General features: G+C 47.7%; 1 protein-coding gene across 1 annotated transcript in view; it reads left to right on the forward strand.

The window, feature by feature from the left end:
* LOC140387050 (integrin alpha-E-like) overlaps positions 1–27,196 on the forward strand; it is a 434,586-nt gene that overhangs the window by 251,890 nt on the left and 155,500 nt on the right. The window contains exons 20-21 of the mRNA XM_072470061.1: positions 639–767; positions 9,392–9,465. Of these exons, the coding sequence (XP_072326162.1) occupies positions 639–767; positions 9,392–9,465 (203 nt within the window). The remainder of the gene's footprint in view (positions 1–638; positions 768–9,391; positions 9,466–27,196) is intronic.

Here is a 27,196-nt window from a genome sequence, read left to right on the forward strand (position 1 = left end):
CAAAATCCTGGAACTCCCTTCCTAACAGCACTGTTGGGGTCCCAACACCAGGTAGACAGCAGTGGCCGAACAAGGTGACTCAACCACCATGTTCATGAGAGCGATTAGGGATGAGCAATAAATGCTGGACTTGCCAGTGACTCTTTTAAATTGCATGAAAGAAACAAAACCATCTGTCCATATGTCACTCTGCCATATCTCTCGAGCCTTCTCTAGCTCTACAACCCTTTGACGACTCTGTGTTTGTCTAATTCTGACCTTTTCAGCATTCTTGATTTTCATCATGCTACCATTAGCAGCAGTGCCTTCAGCCAACTCGGCTCTACACTCTGGAATTCCCTCCTCAAAGCACTTTGCTTTTCCACCTCTTACTCTTTTCCTATAGCACCTTTCTTAAAAGTTACCTCTTTACTCGGAGTTTTGTTACTTCTCCTACTGTCTCCTTTGATTAATGAGTTTTTGTCTGATTTATTTTCTATGTCAAACCTTGGAATATTTTTCGACATTAAGTGCAAGTCACTATTGCTGTAATTTCATAGGCAAATAGTTTGTTTCATCATTTGACTTTTGCTTTACGAAATGAATGGTCCTAAAATGGATCTTAATTCTGATTAACAAATACCAATCCCTCATTTCAGCATTGTACGATTGATTGTGTGTCTGCAATTATTGTCGAGGTGCACTATACACTGAACAATACCAAAGAGAAGGCTGGACTACCGTCACCAATTCTGGATCATTTTGCCAACCCTTCAACACATGTTGAGGTAAAAATGTCAAACTTGAGAAACTGAATTAATTTGAATGTTTAAAGTGTCAATATCTTTTTAATTGCATTATTGAGGTTGAATGGCACTCAGTTTTTTAAATGCAATCACATTGTTCAGGCAATTGCATTGCTATACAGGTTATTGGTCCACCAATAAATGGGGACTTAATCGGTTCACCCCAAAATCGTATACAAGAGGACCTTTCCCAACTATTGTGGGCTCACTTCCCCTGGAGGGGCAAAGAGAGGGCTTTGCGAACTGCACGCTGCATGCATCGGGGCAGGAGACAGGCGTGGGCATCACTCTTGGGAATTGGTAGGTCATCCTGGTGGGTGCCAGGATGTGCTGGGGCAAAGGCACGGGATTGTGCTGGGGGGGGGGGGTGCACAGTGCCAGCTGCCGCGGGGTGGGGGGTGCACGGTGCCAGCTGCCGGCTCATTGGGGGCAGGGGGAGGTCTGGGGTGGCAGGTGGCAGCGGTAACAGGGGGCCAATGCCAACTCACCTATGCGGCCCGGTGGAGGTTGTTGAGGTACTTGTGGCACTTGGTGGCGGTTCTCCTGGCCACAGTCCTCAAGCTGACGGCTGCTGCCACTGGCTGCCAGGCAATGCTGGCTGCCCTGTGACTGACCCTCCGACCCCCTCAAAGGTACAGGGTGTCTTGTCGCGGCTCCACCGCGTCCATCAGTCGGACCAGTCGGCATCACCGAATCATGGGGCTGGTGTGCGTATGGGCATGGCTGTGTGTTGTCTGGGGTCTGCTCGGAGGGAACGGTTTAAGAACTGCTCCACCTCGTTAACGGAGAGCTGCCTGATGTGGTCCAGGCGAATCAGCTGGCCGTTTCCTATGTGAAACCTGTGGGGCATCATTACTGCCCCTAATTGATGTTAGATACTGGGCACGGACTCACCAGATCGGCCATCGGGAGCACCCAGCAAATCGCTCTCGCTACCACACTTAGTGCTTGTCCCATTAGATCGCGCTCTTTATGTGGTGGAGGGCAGGAAACATGGTGTGATTCCCCTGGGCAGCAGGGTGGGCTGTCTAACCAGATCTTCCACTTTTCAGCTCGAATCTCCTGCCAGGGCCGGCAGTGATTTGTCGTTACCTCAAAAGAACAAAGAACAGTACAGCACAGGAACAGCCCTTCGGCCCTCCAAGCCTGTACCGGTCATGATACCACCTTTGGCCAAAGCCCTCAGCATTTCCTTGTGCCGTATCCCTCTATACCCGTCCTATCGTCTATCATTCGCTGGCAGTTGGGGGGCCTGTAATGAATGCCTAACATTGTGATTGCCCCCTTCCTTTTCCTGGGCTCTACCCAGATTGTCTCATTGTATGAGCCCTCCAAGGTGTCCTCCCGCAGTATGGCTATAATATTCTCCTTAACCAGTAATGCTACTCCCCCACCCTTTTACATCCCCCTCTAGCTCTCCTGAAGCATCTATACCCTCCAACGTTCAGCTGCCAATCCTGCCCTTCCTTTAACCACGTTTCTGTGATAGCCACAACATTATAGTTCCAAGTATTAATCAATGCTCTAAGTTCATTGTCTTGGCTGGTTGGGAATCTGTTAAATTTGAAAAAAAAATAATATTGCAATAAAAATCTAATTGATTAACTAGATAGTGGAGTAACTAAACCTGAGGGTAATGATCGGTATTTAGCATTTAAATTTTACAGTAAAAATCATCTAGCGTCAGGGCCATATAGTTAATTATAACTCAATCTAACAATAATTCAAGTGTTTATTTTAAATTAATTAATTAGTGCTTAAATGTCACTCTGCGGGGTGCAGTGCTCCAACTGTGAGATGTGGCAGATCTGTGACGTTTCCAGAGCTCCAGTCGACTACATCTGCAGCAAGTGTAACCAATGGCAGCTCCTCGCAGACCGCGTGGTTCGTCATAGATAGGAGTTACAGAGACGTGGTCACACCCAAAGTGCAGGCAGAGAGATGGGTGACCACCAGAAGGGGCAGGCAGTCAGTGCAGGAATCCCCTGTGGTTGTCCCCCTCTCGAACAGGTATACCGCTTTGGATACTGTTGGGGGGAATAGCCTATCAGGGGAAAATAGCAGCAGCCAGAGCAGTGGCACCACTGCTGGCTCTGATGTTCAGCAGAGAGGGTCAAAGCGCAGAAGAGCAATAGTCATTGGGGACTCTATAGTCAGGGGCACAGATAGGAACTTCTGTGGACGTGAAAGAGACTCCAGGATGGTATGTTGCCTCCATGGTGCCAGGGTCCAGGATGTTTCAGAACGGGTAGCGAGCATCCTGAAGGGGGAGGGCAAACAGGCAGAGGTCTTTGTACATATTGGGACTCATGACATAGGCAGGAAGGGGCATGAGGTCCTGCAGCAGGAGTTCAGGGAGCTAGGCAGAAAGTTAAAAGACAGGACCTCTCGGATTGTAATCTCGGGATTACTCCCTGTACCACGTGCCAGTGAGGCTAGAAATAGGAAGATAGAGCAGCTAAACACGTGGCTAAACAGCTGGTGTAGGAGGGAGGGTTTCCGTTATCTGGGCCACTGGGAGCTCTTCCGGGGCAGGTGTGACCTGTATAAGAAGGACGGATTGCATCTAAACTGGAGAGGCATAAATACCCTGGCCGCGAGGTTTGCTAGTGTCACACGGGAGGGTTTAAACTAATATGGCAGGGGGGTGAGTACCGGAGCAATAGGTCAGAAGGTGAAAACATTGAGGAAGAATGAGGGAATAGGGCCAGTTTGGCTCTGAGGAAGAGCAGGTTGGGAGATGTTGCTGAAAACAGCGGGACTGGTGGCCAGAAGTCCATATGTTTTAATGCAAGAAGTATTACGGGTAAGGCTGATGAACTTAGAGCTTGGATTAGTACTTGGAACTATGATGTTGTTGCCATTACAGAGACCTGGCTGAGGGAAGGGCAGGATTGGCAGTTAAACGTTCCAGGATTTAGATGTTTCAGGCGGGATAGAGGGGGATGTAAAAGGGGTGGCGGAGTTGCGGTACTGGTTAGGGAGAATATCACAGCTGTACTACGGGAGGACACCTCAGAGGGCAGTGAGACTCTATGGGTAGAGATCAGGAATATGAAGGGTGCAGTCACAATGTTGGGGGTTTACTGCAGGCCTCCCAACAGCCAGCGGGAGATAGAGGAGCAGAGAATCATAGAATCATAGAATCATAGAATTTACAGTGCAGAAGGAGGCCATTCGGCCCATCGAGTCTGCACCGGCCCTTGGAAAGAGCACCCTACCTAAGCCCACACCTCCACCTTATCCCCGTAACCCAGTAACTCCACTCAACCTTTTTGGACACTAAGGGTAATTTAGCTTGGCCAATCCACCTAACCTTCACATCTTTGGACCGTGGGAGGAAACCGGAGCACCCGGAGGAAACCCACGCAGACAGGCCGGGAATTGAACCTGGGACCCTGGAGCTGTGAAGCAACTGTGCTAACGTGCTGCCCATTCGGCACCATTATTTCACACTGCCTCCCGTGCATGTGTGTGCAGGGCCTTCTATCCCTCTGTAGAATGAGGGCATCCCTCTTTCTTTCTACCTCTTGCATCTAGCCCTCTAATGTAGTGACCAAAAACCTTGGTTGCACAGAGAGGTAGACAGATTTTGGAAAGGAGTAAAAGCAACAGGGTTGTTGTGATGGGAAACTTCAACTTCCCCAATATTGACTGGGATTCACTTAGTGCTACGGGCTTGGACGGGGCGGAGTTTGTAAGGAGCATCCAGGAGGGCGTCTTAAAACAATATGTAGATAGTCCAACGAGGGAAGGGGCTATACTGGACCTGGTATTGGGGAATGAGCCCGGCCAGGTGGTAGATGTTTCAGTAGGGGAGCATTTCGGTAACAGTGACCACAATTCAGTAAGTTTTAAAGTGCTGGTGGACAAGGATAAGAATGGTCCTAGGGTGAATGTGCTAAATTGGGAGAAGGCTAATTATAACAATATTAGGTGGGACTTGAAGAACCTAGATTCGGGGCGGATGTCTGAGGGTAAATCAATATCTGACGTGTGGGAGGCTTTCAAATGTCAGTTGAAAGGAATTCAGGACCGGCATGTTCCTGAGCGGAAGAAGGATAAATGCAGCATATTTCAGGAACCTTGGACAACGAGAGATATTGTAGGCCTCGTCAAAAAGAAAAAGAAGGCATTTGTCAGGGCTAGAAGGCTGGGAACAGACGAAGCCTGTGTGGAATATCAGGAAAGTAGGAAGGAACTTAAGCAAGGAGTCAGGAGGGCTAAAAGGGGTCACAAAAAGTCATTGGCAAATCGGGTTAAGGAAAATCCCAAGGCTTCATACATGTACATAAAAAGTAAGAGGGTAGCCAGGGAAAGGATGGGCCCACTGAAGGACAGGGGAGGGAATCTACGTGTGGAGCCAGAGGAAATGGGCGAGGTACTAAATGAATACTTTGCATCAGTATTCACCAAAGAGAAGGTTGGTGGATGTTGAGTCTGGAGAAGGGTGTGTAGATAGCCTGGGTCACATTGAGATCCAAAAAGACGAGGTGTTGGGTGTCTTGAAAAATATTAAGGTAGATAAGTCTCCAGGGCCTGATGGGATCTACCCCAGAATACTGAAGGAGGCAAGAGAGGAAATTGCTGAGGCCTTGACAGAAATCTTTGGATCCTCACTGTCTTCAGGTGATGTCCCGGAGGACTGGAGAATAGCCAATGTTGTTCCTCTGTTTAAGAAGGGTAGCAAGGATAATCCAGGGAACTACAGGCCATTGAGCCTTACGTCAGTGGTATGGAAATTACTGGAGAGAATTCTTCGAGACAGGATCTACTCCCATCTGGACGCAAATGGACGTATTAGCGAGAGGCAGCACAGTTTTGTGAAGGGGAGGTCATGTCTCACTAACTTGATAGAGTTTTTCAAAGAGGTCACAAAGATGATTGATGCAGGTAGGGCAGTGGATGTTGTCTATATGGACTTCAGTAATGCCTTTGACAAGGTCCGTCATGGCGGACTGGTGCAAAAGGTGAAGTCACATGGGATCAGGGGTGAGCTGGCAAGATGGATACAGAACTGGCTAGGTCATAGAAGGCAGAGAGTAGCAATGGAAGGGTGCTTTTCTGATTGGAGGGCTGTGACTAGTGGTGTTCCGCAGGGATCAGTGCTGGGACCTTTGCTCTTTGTAGTATATATAAATGATTTGGAGGAAAATGTAACTGGTCTGATTAGTAAGTTTGCAGACGACACAAAGGTTGGTGGAATTGCGGATAGCGATGAGGACTGTCAGAGGATACAGCAGGATTTAGATCGTTTGGAGATTTGGGCGGAGAGATGGCAGATGGAGTTTAATTCGGACAAATGTGAGGTAATGCATTTTGGAAGGTCTAATGCAGGTAGGGAATATACAGTGAATGGTAGAACCCTCAAAAGTATTGAAAGTCAGAGAGATCGAGATGTGCAGGTCCACAGGTCATTGAAAGGGGCAACACAGGTGGAGAAGGTAGTCAAGAAGGCATACGGCATGCTTGCCTTCATTGGCCAGGGCATTGAGTATAAGAATTGGCAAGTCATGTTGCAGCTGTATAGAACCTTAGTTAGGCCACAGTTGGAGTATAGTGTTCAATTCTGGGCGCCACACTACCAGAAGGATGGAGGCTTTAGAGAGGGTGCAGAAGAGATTTACCAGGATGTTGCCTGGTGTGGAGGGCATTAGCTATGAGTAGCGGTTGAATAAACTCAGTTTGTTGTCACTGGAACAAAGGAGGTTGAGGGGCGACCTGATAGAGGTCTACAAAATTATGAGGGGCATAGACAGAGTGGATAGTCAGAGACTTTTCCCCAGGGTAGAGGGGTCAATTACTAAGGGGCATATGTTTAAGGTGCGAGGGGCAAGATTTAGAGGAGATGTACGAGGCAGGGTTTTTTACACAGAGGGTAGTGGGTGCCTGGAACTCAAGACGTCCAACACCTCGTCTTTTTGATATCGACATGAACCAGATTATCTACACACCCTTCCCGAGACTCATCACCATCTTCTCTTTGGTGAATATGATGCAAAGTACACATTTAGTAGCTCGCCCATTTCCTCTGGCTCCACACATAGATTCCCTCCCCTGCCTTTGAGTGGGCCAACCCTTTCCCAGGCTACCCTCTTGCTCTTTATATGTGTATAAAAAGCCTTGGGATTTTCCTTAATCCTGTTTGCCAATTCGTTTTTGTGATCCCTTTTAGCCCTCCTGGTTCCTTGCTTAGGTTCCTTCCTATTTTCCTTATATTCCTCACGAGCTTTGTCTGTTACCAGCCTTGTAACCTTTACAAATGCTTCCTTTTTCTTTTTGACAAGGCTCACAATATCCCTCGTTCTCCAAAAGTTCCTGAAACTTGCCATATTTATCCTTCTTCCTCACAGGAACATGCCGGTCCTGAATTCCTTTCAACTGACATTTGAAAGCCTCCCACATGCCAGATGTTGATTTACCCTCAAACATCCGCCCCCAATCTAGGTTCTTCAGTTCCTGCCTAATATTGTTATAATTAGCCTTCCCCCAATTTAGCACCATCACCCGAGGATTACTCTTATCTTTATCCAACAGTACCTTAAAACTTACTGAATTATGTTCACTGTTCCCGAAATGCTCCCCAACTAAAACGTCGACCACCTAGCCGGGCTGATTCCCCAATACCAGGTCCAGTACAGCCCCTTCCCTAGTTGGACTACTTACAAATTGTTTCAAGAAACCATCCTGGATGCTCCTTACAAACTCTGCCCCATCCAAGCCCCCAGCACTAAGTGAGTCCCAGTCAATATAGGAGAAGTTAACACCCACCACACAACCCTGTTGCTTTTACTCCTTTCCAAACTCTGCCTACATATCTGCTCCTCTATCTCTTGCTAGCTGTTGGGAGGCCTCTCACATTGTGTCTGCACCCTTCCTATTCCTGAGCTCTATCCGTATTGCCTCGCTGTATGTGCCTCCGTGGTGTCCATCCGCAGTACTGCTGTGATATTCTCCTTAACCAGTAGTGCAACTCCCCCACCCCTTTTACAACCCCTCTATCCCACCTGAAACATCTGAATCCTGCAACATTTAGCTGCCAATCCTGTCCCTCCCACAACCAAGTCTCTATCATTGCAACAACATAATTGGACCGGGAGAAAAACATGCCTGCCATATGCAGACCCCTCTGGCATGCCCTGCACAGTCCCAGGACTGTCGTCTTCATCAGTCCATGAAATTGAAGCCTCAGCCACAGGACAGTCTCACACTCATATCTTCTGTACCTTTGACAACCCCCAGTCATACATGTGTGTACCACCTCTTCACTTCTATGCTCCAGTCAACATCACCTCCTTGCCCTCCCCCATCATGCATTTGAGTTCCACAATTCTCTCCCGTGTTCCACTCACTCCTGCCTCCAAGTCATATCTCTGTGTTCTCCGGAGCTTCCGGTGTACCAGCCTTGGTTTGACTTATGACAAACACTAAAATATTGCAGCACCACACTTAAAGGTAGCTGAAAACATCATCAGTGTACTTCAAAGTTGCTGGTGAAGTGAAGTCCATCAGGAGTATACCACTTATATATGGTCATGTAACAGACCATTCTGAACATCCATTTGTAAGGCACTTCAATTTGGAGGGAGAACATGATTCCTGCGAGTTGGTTTCTTAATGAGTATTACTGAAATGTTAATTGGATGCAAATATCTTTCCAGGGAAACGTGACTTGCTTTTAGCCTGGGAGAACAAAATTCCAAACTAACTTCCCGCCAGCCGGAAACTTACATTTGCGATCACTCCGAAGTTTGGTTCCCACACCTGTTACAAGTCCCACCACTGACAGCAGCTCAAAATTCCACCCTTGGGTTCAGCTTCACCACTGGCTTCGATTCTGTTAACATCTATCTTTTTGTCCTTTCTGTAATGGGAGTGTCCCTTTAAGAAATGTTTTGTCTGATCAAATGGCTTTAGTGATGTCATTGTGTGGGTGGAGCTGGGTTGTGGCTCTGGGTTTTACTTTCGTTTTGGTTTGGGCTGTATTGAACTCTGAGGTTTTCCTTTCGTTTTCACATTTGGATGTTGGATTCGGGCAGAGAAATCCTGTCCTGTCTCTCTCTCTGCATTTTAAAAGTGTTTCCATAACTTGATAACTTAAAAGAGATAACTGCTATCTGGAAGGAATTCAAACCTACTGTTTTGGTCAAAGTAGTTTATGGGATGTTATTAAATTGGAATAGTTAAGAGGGAATTCATTCAGGGTTATACATAGATTACTGTAGCTGTGTGGGGTCTTTATGTTTGTAGTTGATAAAAATGCTGACTGTGTGTGTTTATAGAAATGTTAACTGAATTCATAGAATAAACTTTTGTTTTGGTGAAAAGTGCTTCAGGCCTCTGTTGAATAACACCTGAAAGGTAGGCCCTTGTGCTCCTTGTAACCAAAATCCATGAACAGTTGTAGGTCAGGTGAACTCCATGATGTACTTTGGAGTTTTCTAAACCCTGGCCCATAACATTTCACAGTCTGGCCTACATGTGACTCCAGACACCCCAGCAGTATGATTGAATTTTAACTTCTCTTTAATTCTGTTCCTAAGATAATTCTATGATAATCTAAGGTTTGGGAAATGTTTACATCTAGACCTTGCTTTTTCTTTTAGATCCAATTTCAGAAGGACTGTGGATCTGATAATATCTGTGATGCAAATCTAGCACTGGTCACCAACCTGTCACAGTAAGTTGTTAATTCTATACATGGTTATTTGGTAGTATAGAACTTGAGTATTGCTGAAAAAGAGGCCTTTTTGTCAAACCTTTAAATCTTGCACTCATCAGGACATTAATGAGAATACCAATGTCAGGAGAAAAATCTATTTTATACTGTATGAGAAGAGAGTTCTGATTGGTTGGACTCTGATTGTTGGAGACATTGTCATAGAGAATGCAATAGTTAATGGCGGCTGACAGTTAACTGCCAAGCATTGTTTGAAATTTAAAGCATGCAACTTGACTCTGCCCTGAGGATTGAACTGGTGAATGGCCGCTGCTTATTTGGTTTAGCTAAAACAGGCGGAACATGTGTACATGTTTTTTCTGATGCACAGAACAGGGCCCTGTGTATTAATATATATAGCTTTGTGATTCATGTAGGAACTTCAGATATATTGTATTAGAGGTATTTTGTGCAGTAAGAGGGCGGTACGGTGACGCACTGCTGCCTCATAGCGCCGAGGACCCGGGTTCGATCTGGCCCCAGGTCACTGTTCATGCGGAGTTTGCACATTCCCCCGTGAATGCATGCGTCTCACCCCCACAACCCAAAGATGCGCAGGTTAGGTGGATTGGCCACACTAAATTGCCCCTTAATTTGAAAAAAGAATTGGGTACTCTCAATTTATATTGTAAAAACAATTTGTGCAGTGAGGTTAAAAGCCTGGGCTATTGTGTGTGTGACTGCTGCAGTCATGTTTTAAAAGAAATCCTAGTTTCAAAGATTGAGAGCCAGGGGTGCATTTAAACTATCGTAAAACGCTTGAGCTATTGGAATTGTTTTGATTAAGGGTATTTCCTGTGGAGGTAATTCGATTTCAGCTTGGTAAGATGATCGTGTTGCTGGGTGGAGCTATGGCATCAGGCATTTTGCAGAAAGCAGGTCAATTCTGAGCTGAATAAAGCTGTGACCAGAAGTGAAGCAGTTTGCTCCCTGCAGTTCAGTTAAAAGAGATTAGCGAAAGCAGTGCACACTCCGGGTGCTCCGGTTTCCTCCCATAAGTCCCGAAAGACGTGCTTGTTAGGTGAATTGGACATTCTGAATTCTCCCTCAGTGTACCCGAACAGGCGCCGGAGAGTGGTGACTGGGGGATTTTCACAGTAACTTAATTACAGTGTTAATGTAAGCCTACTTGTGACACTAATAAAGATTGTTCTTAAAATGCACTCCCATGCGAGCCCGACTAACAATCTTAAATATGTTGTCAGCCGAATTCTTAAAACACTGAGCACAATTTCGAAAATGTTCTCCAATCGTGAAATCATATTTATTGTTGGATTCTCCGATCCCCGACGACAAAATCGGGTTCGGCAATGGGGCGGAGAATCCCCGATGACGCCGAAATCGGGGGTGGCACCGCATTTGCGATGCACCGCCCCCTGAAAAGCAGCGGACTCGGAGAGTATGTTGAGGCCCACCTCGCGATGCTGCACCCCCGACCGGCCGAGTTCCCGATGGCGTGGGTTGCGTGTGGTCTCACTTATTGGGAACTCAGCATGGCGGCTGCGGACTCAGTCCAGCGGCGCTACAATCGGGGAAGGGCCGATCCGCGGGCATGCCGGCTCAGACCACACGTATCCCGCGCCGTCGGAAACTCGGGCAATCGGGGATGGAGCATTGCAGGTGGGCTGGCCGTTGACATGCCAATGGCCTTGCGACTGTGCGCGGCACTATGCCGCCAGTTAGGAGGGGCGGGGAATCACAAACCGATGTCAAACTGGTGCCAGCCCCGATTCCATCTTGTCTGATGCATTCTCCATGACAAGCTCTATCAATCAAAGTCCATTTGCCAACTCCATTGTATTCTTGTGAATGTCTTGATCAGTGTAAGACAAAAGGTTTTGAAAAGAATACTCAAATTCTTTTTATAATGGTGCCTGTGTGAATAAGCTGATGACCAATGCTTTGTAGGTCTTTTTTAAAAAAGTATTTTTATTCAGCAAATTTTCAAAAATTTTACAATACAAAAAAACCCAGTCACCCCAAAACCCCCCTCCCTCTTTTTAAAAAAAATTTTTTTTTTTAAAGTTTTCACAAAATATCAACAACAAAATGTAAAAGGAACCCAATAGAATTAAATACAAAACAAAACAACCCCGTGCCCCCCTCCCCCCATACATAAATAATAAATTAATTAACACCCCGAATTAACACATAGCAAACATAGCAAATATATACACCCCCTCAGATCCCCCAGTATAGACAAACAAAAGTAAAATAGAACCCCCCCCCCCGGGTTGCTGCTGCTGCTGACCATTGTCTACCGTTCTGCCAGGAAGTCCAAGAACGGCCACCACCTGAAAAACCCTTGCACCGATCCCCTTAAGGCAAATTTCACCCTCTCTAATTTAACGCCATATCGTTGATCCAGGATTCCACGCTTGGGGGCCTCGCATCCTTCCACTGAAGAAGAATCCTTTGCCGGGCTACCAGGGACGCAAATGCCAGAATACCGGCCTCTTTCGCCTCCTGCACTCTTGGCTCCCCTGCAACCCCAAATATTGTGAGCCCCCAGCCTAGTTTGACCCTGGATCCTACCACCCTCGACACCGTCCTTGCTACACCCTTCCAAAATTCCTCCAGCGCTGGGCATGCCCAGAACATATGGGTATAGTTTGCTGGGCTCCCTGAGCACTTAACACACCTGTCCTCACCCCCAAAAAACCCGCTCATCCTTGTCCCGGTCATGTGTGCCCTGTGCAGCACCTTAAACTGTACGAGGCTGAGCCTCGCGCACAAAGAGGAAGAGTTCACCCTCCCAAGGGCATCTGCCCACGTCCCCTCCTCGATCTCCACCCCAACTCCTCCTCCCACTTACCTTTCAGCTCCTCCACCGAGGCCTCCTCCTCCTCCTGCATCACCTGGTATGTTGCCGAGATCATCCCCTCTCCAACCCACCCCCCCGAAAACACCCTGTCCTGTACCGTGCGTGACAGCAGCAGCGGGAATTCCACCACTTGCCTCCTGGCAAACGCCTTACCTTCTTATCCCTGCCCTGTGCCACCCCGAAAATCCTCCATCTATTCTCCCTGGGACAAACCGGTGGTTCCCCCGTATTGGGGTCCACACCGAGGCCCCCACTTCCCCCCTGTTCCGCCTCCATTGCCCCCAGATTTTGAGGGTAGCCGCCACCACCGGGCCCGTGGTATACCTCATTGGAAGGAGCGGCAGCGGCGCCGTTGCCAGCGCCTCCAGACTCGTACCCTCACAAGACGCCGTCTCCAGCCTCTTCCATGCAGCCCCCTCCCCCTCCATCACCCACTTGCGCACCATCGCCGCACTGGCAGCCCAGTAGTACCCACAGTGGTTGGGCAGCGCCAGCCCCTCCCATCCCTACTCTGCTCCAGGAACACCCTTCTCACCCTCGGAGTCCCTCGCGCCCACACAAACCCCGTTATGCTCCTGTTGACCCGCCTAAAGAAGGCCTTCGGGATAGGAATGGGGAGGCACTGGAACAGGAACAAAAACCTTGGGAGCACCGTCATCTTGACTGACTGCACCCTACCCGCCAGGGACAGTGGCAACGCGTCCCACCTCTTAAACTCCTCTTCCATTTGCTCCACCAGCCTTGTGAAATTAAGTCTATGCAGGGCCCCCCAGCTCCTGGCCACCTGGACCCCCAAATACCTGAAGCTCCTCTCCGTCCTTTTTAGTGGGAGCTCACCAATCCCCCTCTCCTGGTCCCCTGGGTGAACCACGAACAACTCGCTCTTCCCCACGTTGAGCTTGTACCCTGAGAAATCCCCGAACTCCCTGAGGATCCTCATTACCTCCGGCATTCCCCCCACCAGGTCCGCCACATATAGCAGCAAGTCGTCCGCATAGAGCGACACCCTATGCTCCACCCCACCCCGCACCAACCCCCTCCAGTTCCTCGACTCCCTCAGTGCCATAGCCAGGGGTTCAATCGCCAGTGCGAAGAGCAGGGGGTCAGGGGACACCCCTGCCTCGTCCCTCGATGCAACCAAAAGTACTCAGACCTCCTCTTGTTCATGGCCACACTCGCCATCAGGACCTCATACAACAGCCTAACCCACCTGACGAACCCCTCCCCAAACCCGAACCTCTTCAGCACCTCCCACAAGTACCCCCAGTCTACCCTATCGAAGGCCTTCTCGGCGTCCACTATCTCCGCCTTCCCCTCCCTCCCCGGCATCATAATAATGTTCAGGAGCCTCCGCACCTTCGCGTTCAACTGCCTCCCCTTCACGAACCCCGTCTGGTCTTTGTGGATAACCTGCGGCACCCAATCCTCAATTCTCATGGCTAAGACCTTCGCCACCACCTTGGCAATTACATTTAACAACAAAATCGGCCTGTAAGACCCACACTGCAGGGGATCCTTGTCCCACTTCAGGACCAAGGAGATCAGTGCCAGGGACATCGTCGGGGGCAAAGCACCCCCCTCCCTTGCCTCATTGAAAGTCCTAACCAGCAACGGGCCCAACAGGTCCACATATTCTTTGTAGAATTCGACCAGGAAACCGTCCAGCCCCGGTGCCTTCCACCCCCTGCATGCTCAAAACCCCCCTCCCTCAACAGTCAACGGTTACCAACTCCCGAAAGTGCGTGATGAACAAACCCCAACAATTGTAGAACCCCTCACTCGCCCCCCCTCAGCTCGAACCTCACCTTCTCCAGGGTTAGAAACTCCAGCAGGTCCCCCCACCACACCGAGGCCCAGGGTGGAGAAGCTGACCCCCACCCCAACAAGAACCACATCCGACCAATCAGCGAGGCGAAAGCTAAAACATCTGCCCCCTATAGTTTTGGCCCATAAGTTAAAATCCTAAATTGGGGCAAGGCCAATTTCGAGGGTATTAGGCGGGAACTTTCAAAAGTTGATTGGGGAGCCTGTTTACAGACAAGGGGACAGCTGGTAAGTGGGAGTCTTTCAAAAAGGTGTTAACTAGGGTTCAGGGTGAACATATTCCTCTCAGAGTGAGGGGTAAGGCTGGTAGAAGGAGGGAACCCTGGATGACTCGGGATATTGAGGCCATGGTCAAAAGGAAGAAGGAACCACATGACATGCATAGGCAGCTATCATCAAGTGGATCCCTTGAGGAGTATAGTGTCATGTAAGAGTGCCTTTAAGAAATGGATGTTTACGCAATGTACCTTTAAGAAAATGCAGTGATGTCAGAGTGTGGGTGGAGCTGGGTTTTAGGTCAGCCAGTTTGAAGTTTGAGTTTTTGAAAAAGAGCTGGTGTGTGTCTGTATGTTTCCAGAGAGCTGCAGTTTGAAAAAGCAGCTTGTGTGTGTCTCTGTGTTTCCAGGGAGCTGCAGTTTGGAGGAAACGAGCGCTTGGGTGTGTCTGTGTTTTGCAGTAAGCTGGACTTGCTGTGATCTCTGCCATGAAAGACTATCTCTGGATCATTTGGGTGATTTAAACTCATAATATTAAAGCCTTTAACCTGATGTGATTCTGTTTAAAGGTGTTAAGTCTCTTGGAAGTTTGAAGGAACATTTTGAGGAATTATTTACTGTTGTAATATTTTCGGAGTTATCTTTGCAGTAACGGGTGTTAAAAGATCCAATGTTTATTTAAGATGTTAAGTTGAGTTCATGGCATAAACATTGTTTTGTGTTTAAAAACCCACGTGTCCATAATTGTAATCCCACACCTAGGGAATAAGCCGTGTGCTCGGAAAAGCAACAAATACATTAAAGGGGAGGTTGGTTGAATTCCAAGATACATTTTGGGGTTCTGAAAACGCCTCGCCCATAACTATAGGGCTTGTCGGAGTCGAGTTAAGAGAGAAATCAGGAGGGCAGAAAGGAGGCATGAGATTGTCGGCAGATAAGGCAAAGGAAATTCCAAAGAGCCTTTACAGACATAAAGGGTAAAGGGTGACTAGGGAAAGGCCTCTTAAGGATAAACAAGGTCATCTATGTGCAGGTCCACACAGAGGGAGAGGTCCTAAATGAATATTTCTCATCAGTATTTACTGTTGAGAAAGGCACGAATGTTAGGGAAATAAAAAGTGATGTCTTGAGGCGTGTACATATTACAGAGAAGGAGGTGCCGGAGGTATTAAAGTGCATCAAGATAGATAAATCCCCGGGATCTTATGAAACGTATCCCGGGACGTTATGGGAGGCTAGGGAGGAAGTTGCCGGCCCCCTAGCTGAGGTATTTGAATCATCGACAGCCACAGGAGAGGTGCCTGAAGATTGGAGGTAGCAAATGTTGTGCCCTTGTTTAAGAAGGGATGTAGGGATAAGCCTGGAAACTACAGACCAGTTAGCCTTACTTCTGTAGTAGATAAATTGTTGGAAAGTATTCTGAGGGACAGGATCTACAGGCATTTCGACAGGCAAAGGGCTATTTAAGAAAAGTCAGCATGGCTTTGTAAGGGGAAAGGCATGTCTCACGAATTTGATTGAGTTTTTTGAAGGGGTGAAAAGAAGGTAGATGAGGGCAGTGCACTCAACATTGTCTACATGGACTTTGGCAAGGCCTTTGACAAGGTACCACATGGTAGGTTGTTGCAAAAGGTTAAATCTCACGGAATCCAGGGTGAGGTCGCCAATTGGATACAGAATTGGCCTGGCGACCGAAGCCAAAGGGAGGTTGTGGAGGGTTGTTTTTCAAACTGGAGGCCTGTGACCAGCGGCGTGCCTCAGGGATCAGTGCTGGGTCCACTGTTATTTGTTGTATATATTAATGATTTGGATGAGAATGTAGGAGGCATGGTTAGTAAGTTCGCAGATGACATCAAGATTGGTGGCTTGGTGGACAGTGAAGAAGGTTATATAAGATTGCAGCAGGATTGACCAATTGGGCCGATGAATTAGATGGAGTCTAATTTAGATAAATGTGAGGTGATGCATTTTGGTCGAGCAAATCAGGACAGGACCTTAATGGTAGGGAGTTGGGGAGAGTTACAGAAGAAAGAGATCTAGGGGTACAGGTTCATCGCTCCTTGAAGGTGGAGTCGCAGGTGGACAGGGTGGTGAAGAAGGCATTCAGCATGCTAGGATTCATTGGTCAGAATATTGAATACAGGAGTTGGGACGTCTTGTTGAAGTTGTACAAAACATTGGTAAGACCACACATGGAATACTGTGTTCAGTTCTGGTCACTCTATTATAGGAAGGATATTGTTAAACTAGAAAGAGTGCAGAAGAGATTTACGAGGATGCTACCAGGACTTGATGGTCTGAGTTATAAGGAGAGGCCGGATAGGCTGGGACTTTTTTACCTGGAGCGTCGGAGGCTTAGGGGTGATCTTATAGAGGTCTATAAAATAATGAGGAGCATAGATAAGGTCGATAGTCAACATCTTTTCCCAAAGGTAGAGGAGTCTAGAACTAGAGGGCATAGGTTTCAGGTGAGAGGGGAGAGATACAAAAGAGACCAGAGGGGAAATTTCTTCACACAGAGGGTGGTGAGTGTCTGGAACAAGCTGCCAGAGGCAGTGGTAGAGGCGGGTATAACTTATTCCTTTAAAAAAGTTAGACAGTTACATCGGCATAGTGCATATAGAGGGAGATGGGCCAAATGCGGGCAAGTGAGACTAGCTTAGTGATAGAAACTGGGCGGCATGGAAAAGCTGGGCCGAAGGGCCTGTTTCCGTGATGTAAACATCTAGGACTCCATGACTCTAAATACCTCCACTCCACCCAATCAAACACCTTCTCTGCATCAAACGACACAACCACCTCCGTCCTCCTCCGCTCTGTCGGAGAAAGCATCATGTTCAACAACTTCCTCACATTCGAGGACAACTGACTTCCCTTTACGAACCCAGTCTGATCCTCCCCAATCACCTTTGGGAGGCACCCTGCGAACCTTAACGGCAGCACTTTTACCAATATCTTAGTATCCACATTCAGCAGAGATATATGGGCCTATAAGACCCACACTGCACCGGATCCTTGTCCTTCTTTAGCAACAGCGAGATGGAAGCCTGCCCCATTGTTTGCAGCAGGACACCCCTAACCATCACGTCCTCAAACATTCCCACCATCAACGGCGCCAGCCTATCCTTAAATTTTTTGTAAAATTCAACTGGAAACCCATCGCTGCCTTCATCCGACCAATCGCCACCTTCACCTCCTGTGCTCTCTCTGCCTCCCCCAACCTCGGACACTCCAGCCCACCAAGAAACTCCCGCTCCTCCTCTGGTAGCTCTGACCTATACAGGTCCCTCTAGAACTCCTCGAACGCTTTATTAATCTGATCCGGAGCCACCACCAACTCCTCCGTCCTATCCGCCACACAAACTATCTCCCTCGCCGTGGCCCCCCTTTGGAGCTGACCTGCCAGCGCACGCCCTGCCTTCTCCCCATACATAGCCTCCCTCGTCCTCCTCAGCTGATACACCGTTTTCCCCGGGAACAATAGGTCGAACCTCGCCTGCAACTCCTTCTTCTTTGAACATAGAACATAGAACATTACAGCGCAATACAGGCCCTTCGGCCCTCGATGTTGTGCCGACCTGTGAAACCATTCTAAAGCCCATCTACACTATTCCCTTATCGTCCATATGTCTATCCAATGACCATTTGAATGCCCTTAGTGTTGGCGAGTCCACTACTGTTGCAGGCAGGGCATTCCACGCCCTTACTACTCTCTGAGTAAAGAACCTACCTCTGACATCTGTCCTATATCTATCTCCCCTCAATTTAAAGCTATGTCCCCTCGTGCTAGACATCACCATCCGAGGAAAAAGGCTCTCACTGTCCACCCTATCCAATCCTCCGATCATCTTGTATGCCTCAATTAAGTCACCTCTTAACCTTCTTCCCTCTAACGAAAACAGCCTCAAGTCCCTCAGCCTTTCTTCATAAAATCTTCCCTCCATACCAGGCAACATTCTGGTAAATCTCCTCTGCACCCTTTCCAATGCTTCCACATCCTTCCTATAATGCGGCGACCAGAATTGCACGCAATACTCCAAATGCGGCCGCACCAGAGTTTTGTACAGCTGCAACATGACCTCATAGCTCCGAAACTCAATCCCTCTACCAATAAAAGCTAACACACCATCCGCCTTCTTAACAACCCTCTCAACCTGGGTGGCAACTTTCAGGGATCTATGTATATGGACACCGAGATCTCTCTGCTCATCCACACTGCCAAGAATCTTACCATTAGCCCAGTACTCTGTCTTCCTGTTATTCCTTCCAAAATGAATTACCTCACACTTTTCTGCATTAAACTCCATTTACCACCTCTCAGCCCAGCGCTGCAGCTTATCTATGTCCCTCTGTAACTTGTAACATCCTTCCGCACTGTCCACAACTCCACCGACTTCAGTGTCATCTGCAAATTTACTCACCCATCCTTCTACGCCCTCCTCCAGGTTATTCATAAAAATGACAAACAGCAGTGGCCGCAAAACAGATCCTTGTGGTACACCACGAGTAACTGGACACCAGTGTGAACATTTCCCATCAACCACCACCCTTTGTCTTCTTCCAGCTAGCCAATTTCTGATCCAAACTGCTAAATTACCCTGAATCCCATGCCTCCGTATTTTCTGCAGTAGCCTACCGTGGGGAACCTTATCAAACACTTTACTGAAATCCATATACACCACATCAACTGCTTTACCCTCATCCACCTGTTTGGTCACCTTCTCAAAGAACTCAATAAGGTTTGTGAGGCATGACCTACCCTTCACAAAATCGTGTTGACTATCTCTAATCAAATTATTCCTTTCCAGATGATTATACATCCTATCTCTTATAAACCTTTCCAAGATTTTGTCCACAACAGAAGTAAGGCTCACTGGTCTATAGTTACCGTGGTTGTCTCTACTTCCCTTCTTGAACAAGGGGACAACATTTGCTGTCCTCCAGTCTTCTGGCACTATTCCTGTAGACAAAGATGACTTAAAGATCAAAGCCAAAGGCTCAGCAATCTCCTCCCTAGCTTCCCAGGGAATCCTAGGATTAATCCCACCCAGCCGAGGGGACTTACCTATTTTCACACTTTCCAGAATTGCGAACACCTCCTCCTTATGAACCTCAAGCCCTTCTAGTCTAGTAGCCTGAATCTCAGTATTCTCTTCGACAACACTATCTTTTTCCTGTGTGAATACTGACCAAAAATATTCATTTACCACCTCTCCTATCTCCTCGGACTCCACGCACAACTTCCCGCTACTGTCCTTGACTGGCCCTACTCTTACCCTAGTCATTCTTTTATTCCTGACATATCTGTAGAAAGCTTTAGGGTTATCCTTGATCCTACCTGCCAAAGACTTCTCATGTCCCCTCCTGGCTCTTCTTAGCTCTCTCTTTAGGTCCTTCCTAGCTAACTTGTAACTCTCGAGTGCCCTAACTGAACCTTCATGTCTCATCTTTACATAAGCCTCCTTCTTCCTTTTGACAAGTGTTTCGACTGCTTTAGTAAACCACGGTTCCCTCGCTCGACCACTTCCTCCCTGCATGACAGGTACATACTTATCAAGGACATGCAGTAGCTGTTCCTTGAACAACATAGAACATCGAAAATACAGCACAGAACAGGCCCTTCGGCCCACGATGTTGTGCCGAACCTTTGTCCTAGATTAATCATAGATTATCATTGAATTTACAGTGCAGAAGGAGGCCACTCGGCCCCTCGAATCCACACCGGCTCCTGGAAGGAGCACCCTACGCAAACTCAACACCTCCACCCAACACCAAGGGCAATCCTGGACACCAAGGGCAATCCATCATGGCCAATCCACCCAACCTGCACATCCCCGGACCGTGGGTGGAAACCGGAGCACCCGGAGGAAACCCACGCAGACACGGGGAGGATGTGCAGACTCCGCACAGACAGCGATCCAAGCCGGAATCGAACCCGGGACCCCTGAGCTGTGAAGCAACCGCGCCATCCACAATGCTACCGTGCTGCCCTTAAGAACAAATAAATCTACACTATATCATTTTACCGTAATCCATGTACCTATCCAATAGCTGCTTGAAGGTCCCTAATGTTCCCGACTCAACTACTTCCACAGGCAGTGCATTCCATGCCCCCACTACTCTCTGGGTAAAGAATCTACCTCTGATATCCCTCCTATATCTTCCACCTTTCACCTTAAACTTATGTCCCCTTGTAATGGTTTGTTCCACCCGGGGAAAAAGTCTCTGACTGTCTACTCTATCTATTCCCCTGATCATCTTATAAACCTCTATCAAGTCGCCCCTCATCCTTCTCCGTTCTAATGAGAAAAGGCCTAGCACCCTCAACCTTTCCTCGTAAGACCTAGTCTCCATTCCAGGCAGCATCCTGGTAAATCTCCTTTGCACCTTTTCCAAAGCTTCCACATCCTTCCTAAAATGAGGCGACCAGAACTGTACACAGTACTCCAAATGTGGCATTACCAAAGTTTTGTACAGCTGCATCATCACCTCACGGCTCTTAAATTCAATCCCTCTGTTTGCGAGCAAACCATAGGCCTTCTTCACAGCTCTATCCACTAGAGTGGCAACTTTCAAAGATGTATGAACATAGACCCCAAGATCTCTCTGCTCCTCCACATTGCCAAGAACTCTACCGTTAACCCTCCACATTTCCATTGTGCCCATCCCCTGCAGTTTTCCTCTCCATCCGAAGCATCCTAAGTCTTGCCTCATCGCATCATAATTGCCTTTCCCCCAGATATAACTCTTGCCCTGCGGTATATACCTATCCCTTTCCATCACTAAAATAAACGTAATCGAATTGTGGTCACGATCACCAAAGTGCTCACCTACCTCCAAATCTAACACCTGTCCTGGTTCATTACCCAGTACCAAATCCAAAATGGCCTCGCCTTTCGTTGGCCTATATACGTACTGTGTCAGGAAACCCTCCTGCACACATTGGACAAAAACAGGCCCATCTAAAGTACTCGAACTATAGCGTTTCCAGTCAATATTTGGAAAGTTAATGTCCCCCATAACAACTACCCTGTTGCTTTCGCTCCTTTCCAGAAGCATCTTTGCAATCCTTTCCTCTTCATCTCTGGAACTTTTCGGAGGCCTATAGAAAACCCCTAACAGGGTGACCTCTCCTTTCCTGTTTCTAATCTCAGCCCATACTACCTCAGTGGACGAGTCCTCATCAAACGTCCTTTCTGCCACCGTAATACTGTCCTTGACTAACAATGCCACCCCTCTCCCTCTTTTACCACCTTCCCTGAGCTTACTGAAATATCTAAACCCCGGCACCTGCAACAACCATTCCTGTCCCTGCTCTATCCATGTCTCCGAAATGGCCACAACATCGAAGTCCCAGGTACCAACCCATGCCGCAAGTTCACCCACCTTATTCCGGATGCTCCTGGCATTGAAGAAGACACACTTTAAACCTGCCTGCCTGCCGGTACACTCCTGCAACTTTGAAACCTTACTCATGACCTCACTACTCTCAACCTCCTGTATACTGGAGCTACAATTCAGGTTCCCAAGCCTCTGCTGAACTAGTGTTAAACCCTCCCGAAGAGCATTAGCAAATTTCTCCCCCAGGATATTGGTGCCCCTCTGGTCCAGGTGTAGACCATCCCGTTTGTAGAGGCCCCACCGACCCCAGAATGAGCTCCAATTATCCAGAAATCTGAAACCCTCCCTCCTGCACCATCCCTGTAGCCACGTGTTCAACTCCTCTCTCTCCCTATTCCTCATCTCGCTAGCACGTGGCACGGGTAACAACCCAGAGATAATAACTCTGTTTGTCCGAGATCTAAGTTTCCACCCTAGCTCAATCACCTTCCCTATCTTGTCACAGAGGCTCTGCTCCGCCAAGAACCCCACATCCATCCTCCACCCCGGCCTCTAGGCTGCCCCCTTCTCCAGAACCACATCCATCCAATGTGGAGCATGATCTGAGATCACAATTGTCGATTACTCTGACCTCTTAACCCCAATCGACAGTGCCGTTCCTACCACAAAAAAGTCAATCCGTGAATACACCTTGAGAACCGCAGAGAAAAATGAATACTCTCGATCCCTTGGGTGTAAAAACCTCCATGGTCCACCCCTCCCATCTCCCTCATGAGCCCAGCCAATGCCTTCGCACCCCCGACTGGGTCAGTGAGCGCGACTGGGACCTGTCCACCTTCGGCTCCAAAACCACATTCCAGTACCTTCCCTACTATCAGCTGATGCGTATCCAAATCCAGGATGGCACCCAGTATCCTCTCCACAAACCCCGTATCGACCCAGTTGGGGCCATATACGCTCGCCAATGCCACCAACCTCCACACTAACGCAGCAATACCACTACCTGTACCTGCCGCCTGATCAGCCACCACCTTCTCCATCTGGAACCTCACTCTCTTGCCCATAAATATTGCTCCTCCTCAAGCCTTACTATCGAACTCCGAATGAAACACCTGACTCACCCAACCCTTCCTGAGCCTCACCTGATTCTTCACCCTCAAATGGGTCTCCTGTAACATCACCACATCAGCTTTTAAACTCTTTAAATTTGCAAAAACTCCCAATCTCATAAGTTTCCTCAATCATATTAGAATGATTGGAACAATTTAACCCTTCCTCGCCAAGTCCTTTGAAAATTGGAAATTGTTGTCGAGGCAGAGGCATCGAGTGCCACCCGGCAAGATTGCAATTTGTAAATCCTGCCCACACTCTTTCCCGTCCCCCCAGCATTTAAAAATCTGGCCCAAGTGTTAACAGCAAGAAGATCATTCAAATCGAACATTCATAGTCAAAAGGAGTAACAAGCCCAGAGAACCATGGATGACCAGAGACATTCAGGATACGATGAGAAGGCAAAGAGAGGCTTTTAGCAAGTACTAGGCGAGTAAATCAATGGAGGCATTAATGGAATACAGAAAGTGTAGGAAACATATGTTCAGGTGTAGGTACATGTCAGTGTCCAGAGTGAAAATCACTTACTGCTGCACTATGGTGAATGTATTAAACTAAGAAGGTATCAGTCTGCAGCACATGGTGTGATCTGAGCTTAAGAAAGCAATTAGGAGAGCAAAGAGGGGATATGAGAAAGCTCTAGCTAAAAGTCGGGAAAATCCCAAGATATTCTATAAGTATATCAATGAAAAGAAGATAAGAGTGGGGCCCATTAGGGACCAAGGATGAATTCTGTGGGTGGAGCCAAAGGACATTGGTAGGGTGTTGAACAAATATTTCACATCTACGTTCACTCAAGAGAATGAGGAGGTAGTTATGGAACTCAGGGAGAGAGAGACTGTGAGGTCCTTGAGCCATTTCTCACAGGGAGTGACAAGGTATTGGAAGTGTTGGCAGGCTTAAAAGTGGACAAATATCCAGGTCCAGATGAATTGTGTCCCAGGCTGTTGTGGGAGGTGAGGGAGGAGATTGCAGGGGTTGTGACCTAAATTTTTAATTCTTCTCTGGCCACGGTGGAGGTGCCAGACGAGTGGAGAATAACTGATGTGATCCCACTATTTAAGGAAGGTTGTAGAGACAAGCCATGGGACTACAGACCAGTGAGTCTCATGTCAGTGGTAGGGAAACCGTTGGAGAAAATTCTGAAGGAGAGAATCTATCTCCACTAGGAGAGAAGCGAAAGAGAAAATGCTGGAAAATCTCAGCAAGTCTGGCAGCATCTGTAGGGAGAGAAAAGAGCTAACGTTTCGAGTCCGGTGACTCTTTGTCAAAGCTAACAGACAGAGAAAGTGGGAAATATTTATACTGTGGAGTGAGAATGAAAGATGAGTCATAGCCACAGAAACCCAGGGAAACCGGGTGCTAATGGCCACAGAAACCAAGGGGAAAGAGTGCTAATGGCCACAGAAACCAAGGGGAAAGAGTGCTAATGGCAGTCCCCAGAAAGGACAAAAGATGTGAAAGGTCAAACAGCAGGGAAACTAACTCAGAGGACGAACTGTAGATGTGGGGGAGGGGAAGGGGGAAGCAAAGAGGAGAAAGGTGAAGGAAAGGTGGATAAGATTGGGGGGGGAAATGAAATGTATATTAAAAAAGAAAGAAATGGTAAAAGACAGTTGAAATGAAATGAAAACAAATGGGTGGAGGTGGGGTAGAGCTAATCATCTGAAGTTGTTGAATTCGATGTTCAGGCCGGAAGGCTGTAGCGTGTATAATCAGAAGATGAGATGTTGTTCCTCCAGTTTGCGTTGCGCTTCACTGGAACATTGCAACAGGCCATGCAACAGGCCAAGGACAGACATGTGGGCATGGGAGCAGGGTCTTTTGTTAAAATGGCAAGCAACAGGAAGGTCAGGGTCCTGGGAGGCAAGGCTTGATCAGGGATAGACAGCATGGCTTTGTCAGGGGGAGGTCATGCCCAACAAATTCGATTGAATTTTATGAGCATGTGACCAGGTCTGTAGATGAGGGTAGTGCAGTTGATGTAGTTTATGTGGATTTCAGCAAAGCCTTTGACAAGGTCCCATATAAGAACACAGTACAAAGAAAATTACAACACAAGAACAGGCCCTTCGGCCCTCCCAGCCTGCGCTGATCCAGATCCTTTATCTAAACCAGTCTTCTATTTTCCAAGGATCTACTTCCCTCTGTTCCCCACCCGTTCGTATATCTGTCTCGATGCATCTTAAATGACGCTATCGTGCCCGCCTCTACCACCTCCGCTGGCAAAACGTTCCAGGCACCCACCACCCTCTGCGTAAAAAACTTTCCACGCACATCTCCCTTAAACTTTCCCCCTCTCACCTTGAAATCATGACCCCTTGTAATTGACACCCCCACTCTTGGAAAAAGCTTGTTGCTATCCACCCTGTCCATACCTCTCCTAATTTTGTAGACCTCAATCAGGTCCCCCCTCAACCTCTGTCTTTCCAACGAAAACAATCCTAATCTACTCAACCATTCCTCATAGCTAGCACCCTTCATACCAGGCAACATCCTGGTGAACCTCCTCTGCACCCTCTCTAAAGCATCCACATCCTTCTGGTAATGTGGCGACCAGAACTGCAGTATTCCAAATGTGGCCTAACCAAAGTCCTATACAACTGTAACATGACCTGCCGACTCTTGTACTCAATACCCTGTCCGATGAAGGCAAGCATGCTGTATGCTTTCTTGACCACTCTATCGACCTGCGTTGCCATCTTCAGGGTACAATGGACCTGAAGTCCCAGATCTCTCTGTACATCAATTTTCCCCAGGTCTCTTCCATTGACCGTATAGTCCGCTCTTGAATTGAATCTTCCAAAATGCATTACCTCGTATTTGCCTGGATTGAACTCCATCTGCCATTTCTCTGCCCAACTCTCCAATCTATCTATATTTTGCTGTATTCTCTGACAGCCCTCCTCGCTATCTGCAACTCCACCAATCTTAGTATCATCTCAAACTTGCTAATCAGACCACCTATACCTTCATCCAGATCATTTATGTATATCACAAAAAACAGTGGTCCAAGCACGGATCCCTGTGGAACACCACTAGTCACCTTTCTCCATTTTGAGACACTCCCTCCCACCACTACTCTCTGTCTCCTGTTGCCCAGCCAGTTCTTTATCCATCTAGCTAGTACACACTGAACCCCATACGACTTCACTTTTTCCATCAACCTGCCATGGGAAACTTTATCAAACGCCTTACTGAAGTCCATGTATATGTCATCTACAGCCCTTCCCTCATCAATTAACTTTGTCACTTCCTCAAAGAATTCTATTAGGTTTGTAAGACATGACCTTCCCTGCACAAAACCATGCTGCCTATCACTGATAAGTCTATTTTCTTCCAAATGTGAATAGATCCTATCCCTCAGTATCTTCTCCAATAGTTTGCCTACCACTGACGTCAAGCTCACAGGTCTATAATTCCCTGGATTATCCCTGCTACCCTTCTTAAACAAAGGGACAACATTAGCAATTCTCCAGTCCTCCGGGACCTCACCCGTGCTCAAGGATGCTCGAAAGATATCTGTTAAGGCCCCAGCTATTTCATCCCTCGCTTCCCTCAGTAACCTGGGATAGATCCTATCCGGACCTGGGGACTTGTCCACCTTAATGCCTTTTAGAATACCCAAAACCTCCCCTTCCTTATGCCGACTTGACGTAGAGTATTTAAACATCCATCCCTAGCCTCAACATCCGTCATGTCCCTCTCCTTGGTGAATACCGATGCAAAGTACTCATTAAGAATCTCACCCATTTCTTCTAACTCCACGCATAAATTCCCTCTTTTGTCTTTGAGTGGGCCAATCCTTTCTCTAGTTACCCTCTTGCTCCTTGTATACGAATAAAAGGCATTAACCCTGTTAGCCAAAGCTAGGGGCAGCATGGTAGCCTTGTGGATAGCACAATTGCTTCACAGCTCCAGGGTCCCAGGTTCGATTCCCGGCTTGGGTCACTGTCTGTGCGGAGTCTGCACATCCTCCCAGTGTGTGCGTGGGTTTCCTCCGGGTGCTCTGGTTTCCTCCCACAGTCCAAAGATGTGCAGGTTAGGTGGATTGGCTATGATAAATTGCCCTTAGTGTCCAAAATTGCCCTTAGTGTTGGGTGGGGTTACTGGGTTATGGGGATAGGGTGGAGGTGTTGACCTTGGGTAGGATGCTCTTTCCAAGAGCTGGTGCAGACTCGATGGGCCGAATGGCCTCCTTCTGCACTGTAAATTCTATGATAATCTATGATATTTCATGACCCCTTTTAGCCCTCTGTATTGCGCTTTTGAGATTTTTCCTACTTTCCCGATATTCCTCCAAAGCTTCACCAGTTTTAAGTTGCCTAGATCTTATGTATGCTTCCTTTTTCATCTTAGCTAGTCTTACAATTCCACC

Source organism: Scyliorhinus torazame, chromosome 12 (assembly GCF_047496885.1).
Source record: "Scyliorhinus torazame isolate Kashiwa2021f chromosome 12, sScyTor2.1, whole genome shotgun sequence".
NCBI classification, from domain to species: Eukaryota; Metazoa; Chordata; class Chondrichthyes; order Carcharhiniformes; family Scyliorhinidae; genus Scyliorhinus; species Scyliorhinus torazame.